The sequence below is a fragment of the Montipora foliosa genome, chromosome 5 (genome assembly GCF_036669935.1).
Source record: "Montipora foliosa isolate CH-2021 chromosome 5, ASM3666993v2, whole genome shotgun sequence".
In the NCBI taxonomy this organism is placed as follows: domain Eukaryota; kingdom Metazoa; phylum Cnidaria; class Anthozoa; order Scleractinia; family Acroporidae; genus Montipora; species Montipora foliosa.
The window spans coordinates 43,218,055-43,237,424 of record NC_090873.1 but is presented as its reverse complement, the minus strand read 5'-3'; the positions used below and the strand labels follow the sequence as shown (position 1 = coordinate 43,237,424).

The window sequence follows — 19,370 nt, the reverse complement described above, 5'->3', positions numbered from 1 at the left end:
TGTGCGATATGATTGGGCAAAAACAGATGACCCGTTTTGCAAAATTACTAATACAGCGAAAAGCTTTCCAATAAATAGAGTAATAATTAAGAAAGAAGTAAATGCATCCATTCATAAGTATATTTAATTAACCTATTTTATAATGACCCACCTTCCAGGGAGTACTGATGTTGTAAGTGAAACCAGCGGTAGTGCTGACAGTGGGTCTGGGGAGAGCGGAAATGATCACACTGAATTAGAGCAATCTGGGAACGAGTCAAGTGCTGAGGGCAGCAAAGGAGGCAGTGCGGAGAGTGGAGACGAGGAGGAAAGCGGAGAAAGTGGAAGCGGGGAGAGTGGTGATGAAGGAGAAGACCTAGGAAGCAACGACAATGATGAAGAGCCAAAAGTGGCCACATCTTAGCCTTAAAAGTCGTAGTAGTGTGTTCAAAATAATGGAATGTAGTTTTTTAACCCAATGGCATGTAGATGTTTCCCGATTTCGAAATCAAAATCACAACAAAAATAACAACTTGGCAAGAAAATTAACGATTAAAGAAACTGCTATACGAATCAACTTTTTAACGTCATCGATCGTTGCCCGTTAATTTTCTGGATGATGAAATGTTGATCGGAATTGTATTGCAAATGAAATTACTTCATACAGATAGAGTAAATTATCAAAGGTCTTCGCTGACATGGAAACAAAATTAGACCTTTAAAATTTGGAGGGAGCATTTTGATGGAGTCCTAGGCCTTTTCTATGTTCTGTGAACTGATCGTAGCAGGAATCAAATGGGCGAAAAGTCTACATTCCGTTTCATCAAACTTCATCCAGCGCAATAAATCATATTCGTATTCTCAGTATTGGGCTAGAACTGGATTCCAATGGAGGTTGGTGAATATATTAAAAAGTCTTTGCATTAGAAAAGATTCCCCCGCATTAGCCTCCATTGCATGCTAGTTCCAGCCCAATACTGAGAATACGAATATGGCCTATTAAGGGTTGGGTTTGAAGTGATCAATATGAAACAAAGACTACGGCAACGCAACGGCAACGCAAAGGCAACGGCAACGGCAACGGCAACGGCAACGGCAACGGCAACGGCAACGGCAACGTCAATTCAAAATATGACTTGTTCACGTTGTACATTACGGGCGAACTATCCTGTAACTTGATGGATACGAACGGTTCGTTGTTACATGGTTCGGACGACGCGTTGTCGTCAAAACCCATGTTGCTGTTTGGGATGTACGACAAAAAAAAAGGCACCAAAATGCGTTCCGCGCGTGTCGTTCGATCAGTTGATTTCATATCCGCAGTTCATATATGATCCATTTCATATATCATTTCATCATTGATTCATTCCTCACGGGAACATTAGAACCCACAAATGACAAGCTCCCAACGTCAGTAGCTTCATAGCTCAGTTGGTTAGAGCGTCGCACCGGAATCGCGAGGTCACAGGTTCAAACCCCGTTGAAGTCCTTAATTTTTCAGGCTTCTTTACGCAATTGCAAAAATTGCGTTCATAACTGCGAGGATCATAGCATCACTTGATTTTTCCTTTTTAAACCAATAATATTCTTGCTTTGTGGCGTTGTCGTTGCCGTACCAGTCGTCTAATATTTATTTATTAGTCATGACACGGGCATACTAGAATCAAGCCTATAACCTTTCGCCTTCTCTATACTACTAGTAAGCTAAAGAAATTAGAAACTCATGGGAACTGTGAAAACGCGAAACTTCTATAGGGTAGGACTGAAATGACAAATGGAGATAATACACAATAATATCAAGTGATATGGTCAGTCTCATTTCAGGCGAAGAAAAGCGTATAGCGGTCGTTTTAATAAATAAAAATATGCGCTCAGATGCCTTTCCGCTCTGAATAATGTAGTTTTTTTTCGGTTTGCGCAGAGCCTCGGTGTAACAAGAAGAGTTGGAAAACTTTCTAACGGGACTTAAGTAACAAATTTTCCAGCGTTTGTCCTTAGTGTTTTATAGAAAGAGCTTAAAGTGTGAATAAAGGATACCTTTTTTATAGACATTGTAAAAACCATTGTTTTTTTTTTTCTCTACCACTTAAGCAATAGAGGACGTTTTCCCTGTTTCCATAGCCTCATCTAAACACGAGGGGAAGTTGGGAGAATTCGAGACAGTTATACAAACGAGACGGAGTCGAGGGTTTGCATAACTGTGGAGAATTCTACCAACTCCCCGAGTGTTTAGATGAGATTATGAAAACACGAAAAAAAGTCCTCTATTGCTTTTGTGAAATATTTCCCAAATATAATTCGACAAATGAAGGAAAATGCTGATTAAAATAGATTTTCTTGATACACACTCATATTTCCTACCAGTCAATCAAAAGGCGCGTCTGACAACACATACCCAATCAAAATTTGTGTGATGTCTCAGCCACAGCCGTGTTTTCATACTCTCATCCAAACACAGCTATTGACCAATAAGAGTACGCGTACTATCGTAATTATTTTAACAATTACAATGATTGAGTTGTCAAGCCTTCTAGTACTTGGGCACTAATCGGGTACATTGTACATGTAAAACCAAACCAAACGTTGGTTTTTGAGGAGAGGGGAAAACCGGAATATCCGGAGAAAAACTCGTGGGAACAGAGTAGAGAACCAACAAACTCAACCCACATGTGACGTCGAGTCCGGGAATCGAGCCCATCACATTGGTGGCTGGCGAGTGGTCCCTCCATTACACCATCCCTGCTTGAGACTTCGAAGAAACACGAACGGAATCAAAACAAAAGTCTGCCCCAACTCAAACCTCGAGAAGCCCAAAAAACAAAAAAGTAACCGTCACATACAATATCATGCATACTTAATTGACCGCTACCTTCAGAGGCTTTTCGGGACCAATTAACGGAACAACAACAGTTAAAAAATCCCATGTGGCCGGAGCTTGTGACAAGTGCACCCGATAAGTTGAAACAGGGACTACGAGGATCAAACTCAACGAGTGGTAAAAACGGGTCTTGAATCCTTAATCTCCTGATCGCAAGACAAGCGCCCTAACCACTCGGCCACTACATTGCCTCCATGTGAGGTAGCTGTATGTGAAAGGCATAGATGTGTACTGCAGAAGAATCATGCTAAGAATTCCATTTTGAATTCCCGCAAAAAAAAAAATAATAATAACTGCAGTTTCAAAATTATCTTTTCCCAAAATCGATTCATGCACGTTTATGGCTTTAAAATATATCACATTTTAAAGCTAAGAAAAAAAGCTTTCCTGTAAAGAATATAAGTTGACCTCAAAGATCATGATTTTTTTTTAGTATCTCCCCGTAAAACAAGCACATTTCCCCAAAAAAATTGTCGCAAAATGGTTGTTAACGCTTTTCGGTCTACAAGGTGCTCGCAGAGAATTTTTTTGCTATTGGAGAAAACGGGTGGCTAAAATAATGAATTTATGTACACAAATTTGAGAGGAATCGGATATAACACGAATTATTTAGGACGTTTTGAGGTAATGTATTGGAACTCCCCACCAGTCAACAGCACCTAATTAGCATTAATTACTGTTTTCTCTTCATATCTGCTACTTCTGCGCGTTTATTTCAAACTCTCGAAATGATGATATAGATCAGAAGGAAAAGAAAAAGTTGATTTAGAGGTTAGCTAAGCGAATATCCTAGGCCCAGGCAACGGTACGTTAAGTGGTACCTTTACCGTTCTTTTTTCTTTCTTTATTAATTTGATCTGCTTATCTTCAGATGGCCTGTTACTCTTGCACGCATTACTTGGAAAGCGGCAATGACTACATTTCAATAACTATCAAATTAAAAGCTTATTATTCATAATTGACGTCCTTTAGCTAGATGTGAAGATTAACGACGCCATATGGCAATGCCATTTATGGCAATAGACACGAAAGTTTCATATTTTTAACTCAGTGCTGATATGCCATCTTTCTCTTCCGATACAGACCAGTCACGTGACGACTGTTGAACTCGGTGGTGCAAGGCGTCGATGGCATCACTTTCTTTTGAAAAGTGTACAAAATTCCTCGTAGAGGCGATGATCATTAGTGCTGTTGAGACACAAGGACTTTTTTCAGAGACGTGCACCAATGGCGAATTAATAGATCTTAAAATTACTCTTTCGTTATATGCTATCAAAAGAGCAGTTTCCAGCGCATCGGCTGCGCTTTACAAATCCCCCATTTTGTCACTGTTTCATAAGTCGTAAGTAAAATGAATTTGGTAAAACTTTAGAGATCTTTAACGGCCCTTTTGTCATTTTTGTGTCATAAAAAACACAGGTATACAAGTGTGGTACCAGTCGATGTTTCATAGAAGCGATCCATTAGATTCTTCTTATATGACGGTATACTGGTAACTCTAATGACATAAAAAACACCTTAGTCAGTTTTTCACTTAATCACGTGAGTCAAACGCAAAACGTGATTGGTTGGCTCGTAAGCTGATAATGATGTAATTAACATTTATTGTTCTGAGGGATGGAGATCCTCTTCCCGTCATTTATAACAAAGGAATATATTTATACTATGGAAAACAGCCTTAAAAAACCCGGTTTTTTCAATTCCGTATTTTAAAATTGTAACGAGAATATCGTTTCAAACAAAAATTGCAGCGATGTGTTATTGTGGGTGACGTAGCCGTGATGAAGAAGTCAAGAGATTGCTTCACTCGCGTATTGATTGTTTGCCTCTGGGCGTTTTGTAAAGGCAAGTAAATTTAGTGTGGTTGAGATTCGTTCTCGTTCTCAATTTTGACTGCGTAATCTGTAATTAATAACCAATATTTCTTCTTTGTATACTTGTCTATGACAGTCACAAGTTCTGACTACCTACAGAATTGTAAGAAAACACTGGTTGAGGAGAATGTGACCCTGAAGGGTGGTATAGGAGCCGGAACCTTTAGGATTCTTGGTAAAGTTATCAGCATGGAGTCCTGCATTGAACTGTGTTGCAAAACGTCTACATGTGATGTTGCATTCTTGTCTGCCTCTAAGTGTTACGGTGTCGAATGCGTGAGTGACGAAGAGTGCAAGTCCACTGCCACCGATACATCAGATGTGAGGGTGCTTATCGCACATGTCAGAACTGGCCATAAAAAAGGTTAGTGCACGAGCCATCGGTAAATAACAAACCGCTTTGCTTGAGTAAAAAGCGTTGTTGATTTTACCCCTTGCTTGCAGACAATATCCCATCGCAGTGACCGGAACTGTGAAATACGAGATGTGCTTTCATAAAAATGGATTTTTAAACTCTGACGTGGTACTGAAACCGCTTCTTTTTGTAAAAATCCATTTGGGATCAGGCACACTTCTAAATGTTTATTTTCTCGAATGCTCTTGCAATAGCGTTGCCTAGTTTATGATGCATAGCATGCGAAATCTGATTTTGCGCTTGAGATAAATTTCATTGAAGCGAAGATGATTTCTACGGCGATTAAGCTCATTAATCTTTGATCGCGTTCCAATTTGAAAGGCTGTTAGGAACAGTAGCCACCCGGAGAACAAGAATAGCGTGCGCAGGTAGAAAACGATCGTAAACTGAGCAGACTTTATTATAAGGTGGCCTTGGGATTTTTTTTTTTTCGCTTTATTTCGCATGATAAACCAGTTAATCAAAATTTTCTCCTATTGTTGAACCCAACAAATTTTAAAAGTTTCATGTGTTTCTTTGCTTGCGGATATCAAAAAAAAAAGATTAGCGCAATCATGTGCCTGTTGCCAAGGGAAGTAATGTAAAACTCCTTTAACGAGCAGCAAATGCTTTATTTAAAAACTTGGTTTTAAAACTAATTTGAACCACCGAAAACGATTTTAAACAAAGAGAGCTAACCCTGTTTGGCTTTTCGAAACAATTTCAGTTAGCCACAAAGCCAACCCCTAATTTTTCGATTCCAATTTCATGACAAATGCGACTGATTTCTATATTAAAACAAGATCCCCCCCCCCAAATTAGCTCAAATTCTTGGAGCGGAATTTTTTTTTTTTTCATTTTAGATCTCAATAGGGGAAAAAACAGGATGAGGAGATATAATTTTTATACTTGTCACATAGTCCCACACTAGGTGTCACAATAGTTAGCAAACCAGAAGCAATTCATGGATATGTCCTTTTAGAGTTTTCGATGTTGAATGTCTGAAAAGCTATCTGTGGTTTGTTACCCGAGGCAGGGTTCATGAACAATTATTCGCCAAAGCCGAGGTGAAGTTGTCTCGGATTTTATTCACTGATATTCACCGAGCTTGAGGTAAATAATTGCCTTAGTGTAATTACATAGGTGATTATTTAAAAAACACGCATTTTCTTTAAAACAATGAATTTCTTTGTCCTCACCTTGACAAAACGGGTTGCAGCCATTACACTTAGCTGATTATTCAGTAATAATCACCTAAAATGCAACCAATCAGCACAGAGAATTTTCATTGAAGCACCTGTGTAATTATACTAATGGCGTGGTTAATGCAGCTTTCCAGGTTCATAGGTCGTTATGCGTGGAGTAACTTTTGGTATTGACGGAAATAAACTCATCACAAAGACACTTCGATCGGGGATCCACCGAAAACTAGAGTTTCCTGAATACGATGGCAAATACCATTCGTGGAAAGATAACAACTAATACTCTTTATTATTTCAGATAACACATCACTTGCATTTCTTACGTCTAATTTTACATCAAATGTAAAACCGCATCCAAATGGCTTCCTTGGCCCTAGTCAAGCGGGGCAAGCGGCGACCAACACCCCAAAGGGCCTCATCGCGCAAAGCCAAAAGACAGACAGCGTTAATCCAACTTTGGCAGGACAATGTCGAGCGGGAAAAGAATTTAAAGAAGTGACTTTAAAAGGAGGTATTAACGCAGGAACATACAAAGATGTAGGATCTGTGCAAAGTATGGAGGAATGCTCGAATAAATGCTGCGAGTTTGCTGCATGTGATCTAGCATTCATGCTGTCGAGTAGATGTTATCTTGTGGGTTGTTCGGAAGGCAAAAACTGTCAAATACAAAGAGCAAAGCCTTCGCCTTATCACCCGTCAGTTACTTACGTTGAACGGTGGAATAAAGAAGGTGTCAAGCATACAGGTAGAGTATTTTAACGACCATACATTCTGTGTACAGAAGCCAATTAAATTATTGTACGAGTGCCAGATGGAAACGAGATTCATAAGACGCGTTTATATTAAACCTAGGACCAAAACTCTTTTAAAGCGAATTCAAGCACCAACTTTTGGAGACGGTAATTATTTCTTACCAAAGATGTGGCTTAAAGCTGGGGTTTTTTTTTATGAAAGACTATTTATATTGACTCCTTTAAAAAACGAAGTTGATTGCACGAATTCTTTTCTCGCGCAAATCAAAGTGCACTGCCACTTATTTGTAATAGACTGTTTGTGGCTTTACGTCACTCAACTGACATGGATTCATCGTCCATAAGATGGCATGAGATACATTAACAAGTGCCGCATTTTTTTTTTTTCATTTTTTAGAAAGAGAAAATTTATAATTCAAATCTTATTTTACAGTATTTCTGGCTGATTCACCTGAAACCAAATACAGTTGCCCTGATATGAAGCCATTAACCAAGGTTACATTAAAGGGGGGCCTTAAGGCTGGCGATTTCACCGACACTGGCAAAGTTGGAAGCTTAAAGGAATGTTACTCCACATGCTGTCAGCAATCCTCATGTAATCTGGCCTTTATGCTAGGTCAGAACTGTTTCTCGGTCAAATGCTATAACAAAGACTTGTGCGGCACTATTCCTGCTCAACCTTCCATTTTTAACCCGCAAATAGCATACGTTTGGAATAGAAAAGAACTAAAAGGCGGTGAGTACTTAGTGATTTTGTTTACATGTAAGAGTGTGTTACACTTTGAAGAAGCCTCTTTCATTTCTTTGGCGTCGAGCTAAAAATTTACGAGCGCACAGAAAAAAAATCTTATAGACTGCATTTCACAAACATCATAGTAGATTTTTTTTCTGTTATTTGCTAGACCAAGATTGTTATCTCAGGAAAAATCGTCCGAATTATCAAAAGAATGGGAAAAACAAGGTTTATTTAAAGAATTGCCATCATGATGATGATTTTAAAGCATTAAAAAGTAGGAGTCTACAGCTCATTTTAAACTTTTAAAAACAGTGTTTTACAAATCCTCGACCCAGGGGCGGTTAGTTGGGGCGAGAGGAAATAAATCTGGCAAAGAAATGAAGCGTCGCAGGTTTACAAGTAAGGCAGAACCGTGCACCAAAATACCGCGTGCAGCTTAGGAAATTTTCATTCTGATATCCCGATGAGATAGGAAAAAAAGTCGATACTTACTACACTCTTCGCCTAGAAATATGTTCAAAATAGACACATTCATGAGAAAACAACCTATTTATACGATTACGATACCTTGTGATCGGACCGAAAAAAAGAATTTTCCCAGTCCAGTTTAGAATAGCCTTGGCGCGAACATCCGAAATTTTAATAGACATTTCGCCCCTATCTAGGGAAATTAAAATGAAAGTTCCCCTCGCACGCAGAACGTTGCTGAACGACCCAAGCAAGTATGGCGATGCAAAAGCCGTCGTGTAAGAACACACCACAGTACCTCAGGATCTGCTGTTCGCCGATTGGGCAGAATAATACAAAGGATTTTTTTGCCCAATCAGGAGGTAGCATTGGTAGAGCCGTTTGGAAATGGTCTGGTAAAAGTCGGTTCCTAGGGGCTTTTTCTGTCTTACTTGTAAACCTGCGACGCTTCATTTCTTTGCCCGATTTATTTCCTCTCGCCCCAACTAACCTCCCGTGGGTCTCTGAGGATGTGTTTTAAATGTACTTAAATGAGTTTGTAAAGTCGCAATTTAAGTTACGGACCACGCACGAACCGAGAAGACGAAGATAGTAAGGCCCGGTTCAAACGTCGCATTTCACATGTGCCGAATATAACTCCTATTTTAGTCGACTAAGACAATTAAATGCGGCATTTGATTCAAACGTCGAATTTAACTCCGTTCCGTTCCCAGTCTCCACTCGGACAGGCTGTATCTAAAATGGCAGACAACACCATGCTTGGTGAAGGTCACGGAAACTCTTTTGTTTCATTCAGCGTATGTTTTGTAACACCAGAAGACGTAGGTTGATGATGCAATCAACTATCAGCTCAGCTCGCGCCTTTTTATCGTTTCATTGAAGCACGTCTCACAATATGCCACACTGATATTTTCCCTCTTTCCACCCAGGAGTGTCCTCTTCATTTTCAAACGTAACACCGAGCACCTCATACAATAATAATTGCTGCACGTCAAACAAGTATATTTTGTTTTTGAAAAGCACGAACTGCACGTTCGAAAAACCTTAAATAACAATGACCACAACCAGGTTTTCTGAGCCCACGACACTGAGTACCCCCAGCAAACCATTGTTTTAACGAAAACCGCTGGTCAGCAACCTGGTTCTGGTCATTGCTGTCTAAGGTCTTCCTGCACATTCCCTCGCCTCCCGCCATTTTTTAAATTGCTGTTTAGACTCTTCTGCGCATGGCATTTACGGATTATGGTTGCTAAATGAATCATAATAATTTATTATTATTTATGCATTATATTGGGCACATGTGAAATGCGACGTTTGAATCAAACGTCGAACTTAATTCGAATGCTCGACTGTTTCACTCGAATTTAATTGATTCAAACGTCGCATTTTACATACAGTTAACTCTCGCGTTATATTCGGCACATGTGAAATACGACGTTTGAACTGGGCCTAAGATGTTTATTGTATTGTAATTGATAAGTCAAGCAGGCTACCACTTTAGCGTTGGCTCGCCACCATTTTAGAAGAGCAATAGAACGTTTTCATGATCGTGTTGCTCGAAACAATAAGAATAGTTTCCCGTGAGAGGTTGATCTGTTAACTCAGAGTTGGAGGAGGTGCCCTGAACTCAAAAACGAACTTCAAAAATGTCTTTAAAAAAACTGACATAGATTCTTAGTTTTACAAGCAAATCTGTCCTAAATTAATTTCACTTCGCTGATTTATGAGCGATATTTGTTTGTATTCATGTCTGTCTTATATTATTGTTTAATATAGCCAGGTTTTCTTTTCCTGTCTAATTTGAATTATTCGTTTTATAATTAGCTTTGAATTATCTGAATAAATAATTATTACATACCTTAGTCAATTTAATATTTCTGATTACATACTTCTTAACGATATTACCTATATTTAGTTTATTCCTGTCATTTATGCCTTTAAATAGCTTTGAATTGTTTGTAAATGGGTATCCTGAATGTAAATAAGCTGCATGGTTTACTATTCAGATCAGGCTGTCTTGCCACGTGCACCAGCAAGCTCTTGTTGGTGGTAATCTTATAAATTTATTCGTGCATGAGTGTCCTTAAGGTTAAACGCCTTTTTCGTCACTGGTGCTTTCTTTCTAGACGCATCCAGAGACAAGATCCTCAAACCTCAAGTCGTTTGTCCGGCTGGGAAAGTTTTAGAAGCCGTCACACTTGTGGGCGGGATTCAGGCCGGGTATTTCCGTGATCACGGCAAAGTCAAAGATATGCAAAACTGCCGACGGATATGTTGTGACATGCCGCACTGTAACCTAGCCTTCATGCTGTCATCCAACTGTTTTTCGGTGGCTTGTAAGAGCGAGGGCGCATGCAAAACTCAACCGGCCAATCCATCGCGATACAATCCAAAAATATCTCATGTAAGGGATTTTGGATCAGGTCAATTGATAGGTAAGGATCATGTAATTTATTGCCAATCGATATCCTATAATCCTTAAAGCTATCGAAAAAAGAGGAGCCTTCTCATTTAAACTAGTTGCTGGAAGGGCACTGCGCCCGAAAAATTCTGTTTTTCTAGCCACTTTTCCATAATACACTTTCGTTCATAAATCGCAAACAAACCGATTTTAGACAGTTAACTTACCCAACAAAATGCGTAAAATTGCGTAAGCCTCTTATACACGTCACACCCAAAATACACGCTAAACGCGTACAAGTCGCGTATCACGCTCAAATTTAGGTCTTTGTCGACGGTTATTCATACAACGTTTGATTTCAAACATTTTTAGGTGCGCCAAAGCCTACAGAATCACAGGCAAAGGAAACCATCCCTGGTTTATCACAGACTCCTTTAACACAACCCGGGTCGTCACAAGTGCCCCAGACGCCCGGGCAGACGGCACAAGTCCCTGGACAGCTTCCTGGATTGACAGCTTCATTACAAGACTTGGCACAAGTGACGCAGTTCCAACAGACCCAGCAGCAGGGACAGATCTCTTTGTTGCCAGGGCAACCACAGGAGCCTTCGCCACTTGTCCCCGTCCAGACTCCAGCGACCCCATTTGCGTCGGGTCCACAGATTCCTGGTCAGGGGATCGATCTGTCCCTTCCTGGAATTCCCATTGGCAATGGCCCAGGTTTGTAGAAGTTGTAACTGCCAAGCTAATTCTAGGATAGTTTGATACTTCGATATCTAAAACTCAAAAAGGCCATGACTAAAGAGATTAACCTCTTTCATAAGCGTCAGTCTCATTTCAACACGAAATTTCTTTAACTTAGTCTGGCGAGGCTAGAAAGGCGTATTGGCATTTTAAGAAAAGACTGAAGCAGGGATGGCTTGAGGTAAAAGGAATGTCGTGGTGAGAGCGCTCGCTTTCCATCATTGTGGCCCAGGGTCGATTCCAAGACTCGGAGTCTTTTGTGGGTTGAGTTTGTTGGTTCTTTACTCTGCTCCGAGTGGTTTTTCTCTGATTTGATATGAGTTAAATTAAAATTTGATTTATGTACAGCGTCTTAAATTAAAGCCACACCGCTAAATACAACTGTCAATTTGCTGTTGTATTAAATAGTCAAGTGAAGCTATGATCTTCGCAGTTATGAGCGCAATTTTTGCAATTGCGTAGAGAAGCCTGAAAAATTCAGGTCACGGGTTCAAACCCCGTTGAAGTCCTGAATTTTTCAGGCTTCTCTACGCAATTGCAAAAACTGCGCTCATAACTGCGAAGATCATAGCTTCACTTGATTTCACATCCGCAGTTCATATATGATTCATTTCATATACCATTTCATCATGTATTAAATAGATTGAAAAGAGGGAAGATGTTTTTGTGCATTGTTTACATGATAAAGAAATAACAAATCTTACATAGATCTAATTTGACTACTCCTTTGCCTTTCAATTTTTCTGACGGTTTCGGTTTGTCCTAAGAGGGTCCTCTTGTACTTTATTGTCTCTTGAGCTGTTTTCCATTTCCCATCCAAGCTTTTCCAACGATTTTATCCTCAGATATGCAAGTGCCAAAGCCTCTTGCAACTGAACCACTTTCACCAGTTCAACAAGGAAGCAACCAGCTTGCTGGCGGACAATCCGAAGTAAAGAAAACAGAAATACCACAGCCACAGGACGACCAAAGTCTTAAGAATCAGATACAATCAGCCGCGGCTGGTCAAGCCATGAAAATGAACATTGTAAACGGAAAGCTTGAGCTTACACCAGTTGGAGGATCGAATACTTCCGAAGACAAGTCCGTGATTACTTCGGAAAACACTGCGTCTTCCGATCAAGACACAAAGAGTGACGAATCCAAAAAGAAAGACTGCGAGAAGGCAAAGGTGCTCAACAACGTTACACTAAAAGGCGGGAAAAAAGCAGGGAAGTTTAACAATCACGGTGATGTGGACGGAATGGACGATTGTCAACGCATTTGTTGCCAAGATAAAAAATGTCACGTTGCCTTCATGCTTGGAAAGACGTGTTATTCCGTTACGTGCAAGAACAAAGATCTCTGTGATCATACAAAAGCTCCTCCTTCCGATTACAATCCGCAACTTGCTTACGTCAGGAAAATGGAGGAGCGAACTAAGGAAGGTAGGGGTTTCTATTTAACATTTTTATCTGTATAGTCTATAGAAATTCTCAGTCACCAAGACGCACCAGTGATGGTGCCTGGAACGTGCCGGGATCCGCATTAGAAGAAAGAGTTCCCGCGAGACAGATTTAACTGAGAATTGCATTACCCCTAGGAAATCTTTGCTTTTGAGAGCACAAAACAGACTTAGAGGGAGGGAAGTCGCATTTTATTACTATTCTTGTCCGAAGTTTCCAAATCTAGCCCTAAACTTTAATTTGCAGAGCCAATAAGAGAGGTTTGTGATTTTCGAGTCGACAAAATATTGAAAAGCATGTTTCCGGCATGGTTTCTTAAGACGCACTGTGATTGGTTGGTGACAGACGATAAGGCACAAGACGAACGAATGGAATGAGGTGTTTCAAAAATAATATTGGGTTAAATGTAAGTACTTTTTCTCTCGCCACCCCCCCCCCCCCCTTGCTAACATGACCACCATAACTCTGAGCATTCACCCACCATGATAGGGAATAGTGGGCCTTAAACTAACGGCCTCTCCCTCACTTCCCTAGTCCTTTCGGTAATTTCTCTGTATGAAACAGTTAACGTCTTGCGTACTAGCAGTGTTATCCATTTGCCAATTTGAGTTTAATAATCAGTTTCATGAAATCTGTTACTCCATTTGCGTCCTAGAAACAAGCGAACCGTCTGCCATTCCTCCAGATCCCAAAGATCTAAAATGCAAACACAGCAACATAACCAACAACAAAGATTTGGCTGGCGGCATTCACAAAAACAATTTTACAGAGGTAAAAGGTACTAAGACTATGGCAAAATGCATGGAGAAATGCTGTGATGCCAAGGAATGTGACTTGGCTTACATGGTTCAGAAGAGGTGTTATGCAGTCTCCTGTACAAGGAAAGAGTATTGCATACCTATTTCAGTCAAAGCATCTAAGAAAAGTCCGCTCATGTCAGCAATGATCATGAAAGCCAAACCAAAGGTAGAGACAGGTGGGTATATATTTGACTAATATCTATATTTAACATTACATGCAGTGTAGTATCGCGGAAAATTTTCGAGTTTTGCTGTATTAGAACGAGCCCGCATAGTGCGTCAAAATACAGAGAACGAGTAAAAGAATACGTCTACATGACAAAACAATCTAACAGCGGTTTCGTATCTAAGTTGATCTACAAAGAGATAATTTATTGAGAGAAAAACTCTTTTCGGGAAACTGTCTGAAGTTTTTGCGTGTCGCGCGCAGTGAAAATTTGTGACTGGTTCTTAAAATGTACAACTAGTACAACAGTGGAAATAACAATCGTTTCGCTTGTTTTCTGCTCGATAACTTACAGAGTTCGATTAATAATACTCAATTTTTTGAATTATTACACTTTGATCGGTCAAGGTAGACGATCTCCTTGGAGCAGCCAGGACCCAGTTATTCAAAAGATGGATAACGCTATAAACCGGATAAATCACTATCCATTGGACAGCTCAATTGGTTTTGCTAGTGTTTATCCACTGGATAATGATTTATCAGGCGGATAGCGCTATCCATCGTTTGAAAAACTGGCACCAGATCTTTAAAAAGTTCATCTTCAATGTTTTTCTTGCATTATCATATTAACTGATCTCGCTAGGAACTCGGTTGTTTCGCTGATGGGCTCTGCGAACCGAAAATGATGTCATTAGCAGTGTTATTTGCTCTCTTCAGATCTCTCTGCCGTTGCAACACCTTCGGATGACTCCACAGAATTTGCCTCCAACACCGGAACTTGCATGGACAGCAGAATTTCCACCGACATCAAACTCAGACCCGAAGGTAGATCCAGTAACTTTACAGCTCTGGGTAAAGCACATGATATACACGGATGTATTAGCCGGTGCTGCGTTCGTCCGTCGTGTGATATCGCTTACTTACTGAACGATAAGTGTTTTGCGGTGCAGTGCCTTGATGGGGTCATGTGCCAGACAAATGCTGAGCCCGCAATGTCTGGAGCAAATGTTCAGCTGGCTTACATGAACAGAGGAGGAAATGAGCCGCGGGAAAGAGGTTTGTAGAACACTAAATTATTTAATATCAGGGGTCCAATACTCGGTTTCCTTTAATTTTTTTATTTTAAATTTAATTTCTTGTGGCGATGAGGGAAAAAAATCATGGCGCTGGCTTTGCGTTCCGTTTCCCATTCCATTTTCATTTAGAACGGGCAATCCCAAGTGCGGCTAATTAGTTGTGAACCAATCAGAGGAGTTGTGGTCATAACTTATAATGTGATTGGCCATTATTTGGCGGAATCTGTATTTTAAATATAAAAAAATAAAGTAGTAGATAAGTAGATATAATTACAGCGCTAAAAACGACTCCATGTCTGTCTGGATTTCTTTACCTCAACAACGAAAAAGGGGAATATAATTAATAATTAATATATAAATATTGGAATATAAATTATTGAACATTATAAATTAAATTTTTACCAGAATTGCTTGTAATCTCGCAATCTGATTGGCTAATTTGCTGTTGTCGGTAAGAGTCTAGACAACGCTGCTTGCGTCAATACGTCACGCAATGCGCTTTTCAGCTAACAAACATGGATGACTCTCAAATTTTTGCCCAATTTTAATCTTGATATTTTTAGCGACTTAATATCTGACCACGATGTAACTGATATTAGCGACTATATAACTGATGAGGAACTGATAACTTGTGTAGAATATATCGGGAAAGAGCAAAAAAGCGTTACGAACCCACCTGACATCTTGACTTCAAAGACTGAGGAATCCAAAAATGCTCGTTTTGCATTGCTAACAGATGAGGACCTAACAACAATCATAAGTAGCGCAGAAGCAAAAGGGACCAAGAAAAATACAAAGTGGATTGTCGGCACAGTTGAAGGTAAATACATCTGCAAACCTTCATCATTTTCGGATGAACGTACAGTTTGAACTGTGCTTAATTAAAATGTTGCTATTGTTTACATTGCACTCGCAGAATGGTGCCTTGAACGCGGACTGCCCTTTAACTTGTTAACCATGACCTTTGAATCTTTGGATAACGTCCTCAGAAGATTCTATGCGGAAGCCAGAACAAAAAAGGGAGAATAATATAGTAGGTCGTCCCTTCTCAGTATACGAAATACTCTTGAGAGGCATCTCGCCGCCAGAGGACGGGAGGTGAAGATCACGAAGAACCCCTTGTTTGTGAAGTCCAACAAAATGCTTGAGTGTAAGCTGAAGCTGAACCGTAGAGAAGGGAACTGAAGAAAACGTAAAACACAAGCCCGTCATCGAGAAGGAAGACATGGAGAAGCTAAAAAGCAGTCCGTTTTTTAAGCTTCAACGATCCAGCGGGTCTTCTCCACCGAGTCTGGTTTATCGTAACGTTGTTTTGGTGCCGGCGAGGATGCGAGAGTCAAAGGCAGCTCAAAAGGGATAGTTTTGTTTTCATGAGCGATGCAGAAGGGCAGGAGTTTGCTGAAATGGTCCACAGTGTCCAGACAAAGAACCACCAAGGAGGAATTTTAGAAAAAAACAGCCACGAAAGCCTCACCCGACTGTACTCAACAGAAGAGATCGGTGATTCCTACTGGTGCCTGTCCAAATATGTACAGAAGCTCAATCTGTAACAAACAGCCTTTTTCCAAAAACCGTCACCGAAAGCCAAAGAAGCGGATATGATCTGATACGAGAAAAGCCCTCTCGGAGTGAATACACTTGCAACCATGATGTAGGGAATCTCCCTTGGAGCTGGTCCCAGACGTATACAAATCACTCGGTGCGAGCAACAGCCATCACGTTCCTTCAGGCCACATCATGTCCATTTCAGGTCATGCAAACGACCAAAGCATTTCAAGTTATAACTCCAGAATCTGTAAAACAGTTGAGGAACTGCTCCAACATCCTTTCAAATGCTCTGAAGCGAATTCAGCAGTCGTTCCAGTGACGCCAGCTTCGATTTCAAACGGCTCCCGTACTATTGCCTTCCCAACTGCACCATTCAAAATCTGAATATGTATGTTTTGCCGCAAAGTCATAATAATCCTGCTTGACTATTTACAGTGACTGAACTGTTCAAGTAAAGTTGTAAATTCTTGAATGAACGAACGTTGAACTTTGCAGTCCTTTCGCTCGATTCAGAATTCTTATAGTAGCCTTTGTTGTAATAACCAATCAGAAACGCCCATTTTTGATAATAAACCAATCAGATTGCGAGAAAGTTATAGACAACGCTTTGCTCTTTCTTTGTGTCACGATCTTGGTCACGCTCTGAAAAAAACATTGTCCTTTTCGTTGAATATTGTGGTAAAAAACAAATCGAAAGTGTTGTGGACTCTCGGTTACGTTTCGTGAGTCCACAACATTTTGACCACTGTGATGACGAATATACATACATACATACTTACATTCTTAATTGACCTCTCCCCATAGGGGCTTTTCAGGGCCAATGAATCAACGAAACAACAGAACACAACAACTACAACTGTTTAGAATCCCAACTGGCCGGAGGCAAACCAGTTGGCTATTTACAAGTGCAGCTGGGAAGTTGAACCAGGGACTACCAGAATCAAATTCAACGAGTGGTCAGAGTGGGTCTTGAACCCGGGATCTTCGGATCTCAAGGCAAGCGCCCTCACCACTGGACCAAACGGCCTCCTATCGTTGTCGATAAGAGTACAGACAACGCTGAACCACTTTCGATTTGTTAAATTTCATAATTCATAATTAATTTTGGTATTTTCTCTCTTAGACTGGATGGTCATATATATCGTCGTAGCCTCACTAGCATTTGTGGCTGGAATTGGTGGGGTCATATGGGCTGTTTGTATTTGTACAAAAAGGTAAGTGGAAGCTTACAACAGCAACAACGACAACAATTTCAGTGATTGAAACTGAACAATTCGAAAGAAAAGAAGCGTAGCAATTTTGAATTAAAGGGTTAATTAAAAAAAAGCGTTAAAAAAATGTGTTGTGTCCCTACACCTTTATTAAGCGTGTGAAGGTGCGTTGTTTGCCTTGTGACGTGTTCTGAACTCTTTTTGTCGGGATTGTAGTACTGAGCAACGACGGAAGGACAAAACGAACATGGTGTTTATTGGATTCTACTTTTAACATTTTTGAATAGGGATTGATTTTAGCGCAGCTTTTCTTAAATTGTTTGAGAAGGAGTGGCTCGATTTCTTGTCATGTGTGAAAGCATTTTCCCAGACTTGACGTTATTGCCCTTACATCTGACGACCCTTTCGGTTTAATTAAGCGAGAGAAAAAGTACAACGTGTTTTAGACCTAACATTATATCTAATATTCCTTTCAATGAAGGCAAAAAATACGTAAACAGAGACGACTGTTAGATGATGAAGAAGATGACGAAATGCTCCCAAAACGTAAGTAACGTAACTCCCGATCGAGTGGCAGTTTCGTATTCAAGTTGTTCGGTAGGGAAAGTAACGATCCTTTATACGTTTGGGAATATGGATGTCACTGTAAAATATAGCCTGCCTGCACAAAGCCTCTTTATTGCATAATTCAAAAGTGCCTGCTTCAAGTCTCTCTCGATTAGAGCGTAAGCAAAAGTTCGGAAGGAGGGGGAGGGGGAGGGGGATGGGAGTTGAGAGAAAAGATCCTTGTTTCCTTGTTCCCTCAAACATTTGCTTATGTTTCCTTGTTCCCGAAATTACTTCCAAACTTGTTCTCAGACTTTTTTTTTATCCCAAAATTGGTTTATGTTCCCTAAGATAATTTGTCTTTAGTTTGTTCCACTAGCTGTTCCCTAGTTCGACTTAGCCGTGTTCGCCGAAACCCCCCCGTTCTCCGCTTCTCCCCCTTTATTCCAGTCGGAAAAGTCGAGATTTTAAAGCGTTATGTAGAAATTATGAATTTCGTTTGCTTCCTTTTTTTCAGCGACACAAACACGGTACAGAACACCAATGCCAAGATACTAATAAGGAGCAGACAGCTTTCTATGACAACAGATTGCAAGATCACTTACCAAAAGCAAGAGGTTGCAAGATCTAAACTGAAGCTGGTGTGCGGCTTTGAAGCCAAGGAACCCGTTCAGACGCTTGAAACTTAGCCCAGATCTATGTTATGTTTATAGTCGAAAACAAAGCAGATCATTGTTGGGCTGTGATAACATTGTAGCAAGAAACCTAGCATTTGCAGTACAGCGGTCAAAATTTCCAACGCTCCAGCAGTTAACCAAGAAAGATACGGACTTTTCCACTTACAATTAAAATCCCAAGGCGCCTTTCAGAGCCGAAGCCTTTCAGCTAAATTGATGATTTAGTTTGCTTTGTTTACCGATTGAGAACTTCTTGTCACGTTTACAGGTTCCCATTCGCTCTTTTTCCCATCCCATAATACAATACGTTTGGGGGTGCTTTAATTTACATAAAAACAATACAAGTTATCTACCCTTGGGACTGTATCAAGCTTCAGTGAACAGGATATCCATTGTTTAAATGCAAATAACCTCCCCACCCTCCTCCAAATTATTTGTATTATGGGATTGGTGAAAATAGCGAATTTTTTGGG

The 19,370-nt window shown here is 40.2% G+C and overlaps 2 protein-coding genes across 3 annotated transcripts in view; both read left to right on the top strand.

Moving 5' to 3' along the window:
* The window catches only part of LOC138004283 (uncharacterized), a 14,750-nt gene extending 12,717 nt beyond the window's left edge, over nucleotides 1-2,033 (top strand). The window contains exon 8 of the mRNA XM_068850759.1: nucleotides 159-2,033. Within this exon, the coding sequence (XP_068706860.1) occupies nucleotides 159-403 (245 nt within the window). The 3' untranslated portion in view covers nucleotides 404-2,033. The remainder of the gene's footprint in view (nucleotides 1-158) is intronic.
* Nucleotides 2,034-4,490: 2,457 nt separating this feature from the next.
* On the top strand, nucleotides 4,491-18,876 carry LOC138004281 (uncharacterized). 2 transcript variants are annotated; one of them, XM_068850755.1, is made up of 13 exons: nucleotides 4,491-4,702; nucleotides 4,808-5,095; nucleotides 6,626-7,072; nucleotides 7,513-7,815; nucleotides 10,410-10,718; nucleotides 11,057-11,404; nucleotides 12,274-12,855; nucleotides 13,529-13,849; nucleotides 14,557-14,895; nucleotides 15,652-15,735; nucleotides 17,587-17,677; nucleotides 18,156-18,220; nucleotides 18,738-18,876. In XM_068850755.1, exons 1-13 carry the CDS (start codon nucleotides 4,639-4,641, stop codon nucleotides 18,776-18,778), a joined length of 3,282 nt encoding a protein of 1,093 aa, XP_068706856.1. In that variant the 5' UTR covers nucleotides 4,491-4,638; the 3' UTR covers nucleotides 18,779-18,876. The 2 variants fall into 2 exon arrangements, with proteins under 2 accessions (XP_068706856.1, XP_068706857.1); XM_068850756.1 differs by lacking the exon at nucleotides 15,652-15,735.
* Nucleotides 18,877-19,370: the final 494 nt, after the last annotated feature.

Excerpts from the sequence above, each read along its gene's own strand:
- LOC138004281 (XM_068850755.1), top strand. The coding sequence starts at position 4,639 with ATGAAGAAGTCAAGAGATTGCTTCACTCGCGTATTGATTGTTTGCCTC. Across the intron at positions 12,856-13,528 it reads GGAGGAGCGAACTAAGGAAG|AAACAAGCGAACCGTCTGCC; the intron begins GTAGGGGTTTCT and ends TTTGCGTCCTAG. Across the intron at positions 15,736-17,586 it reads GATTGTCGGCACAGTTGAAG|ACTGGATGGTCATATATATC; the intron begins GTAAATACATCT and ends TTTCTCTCTTAG.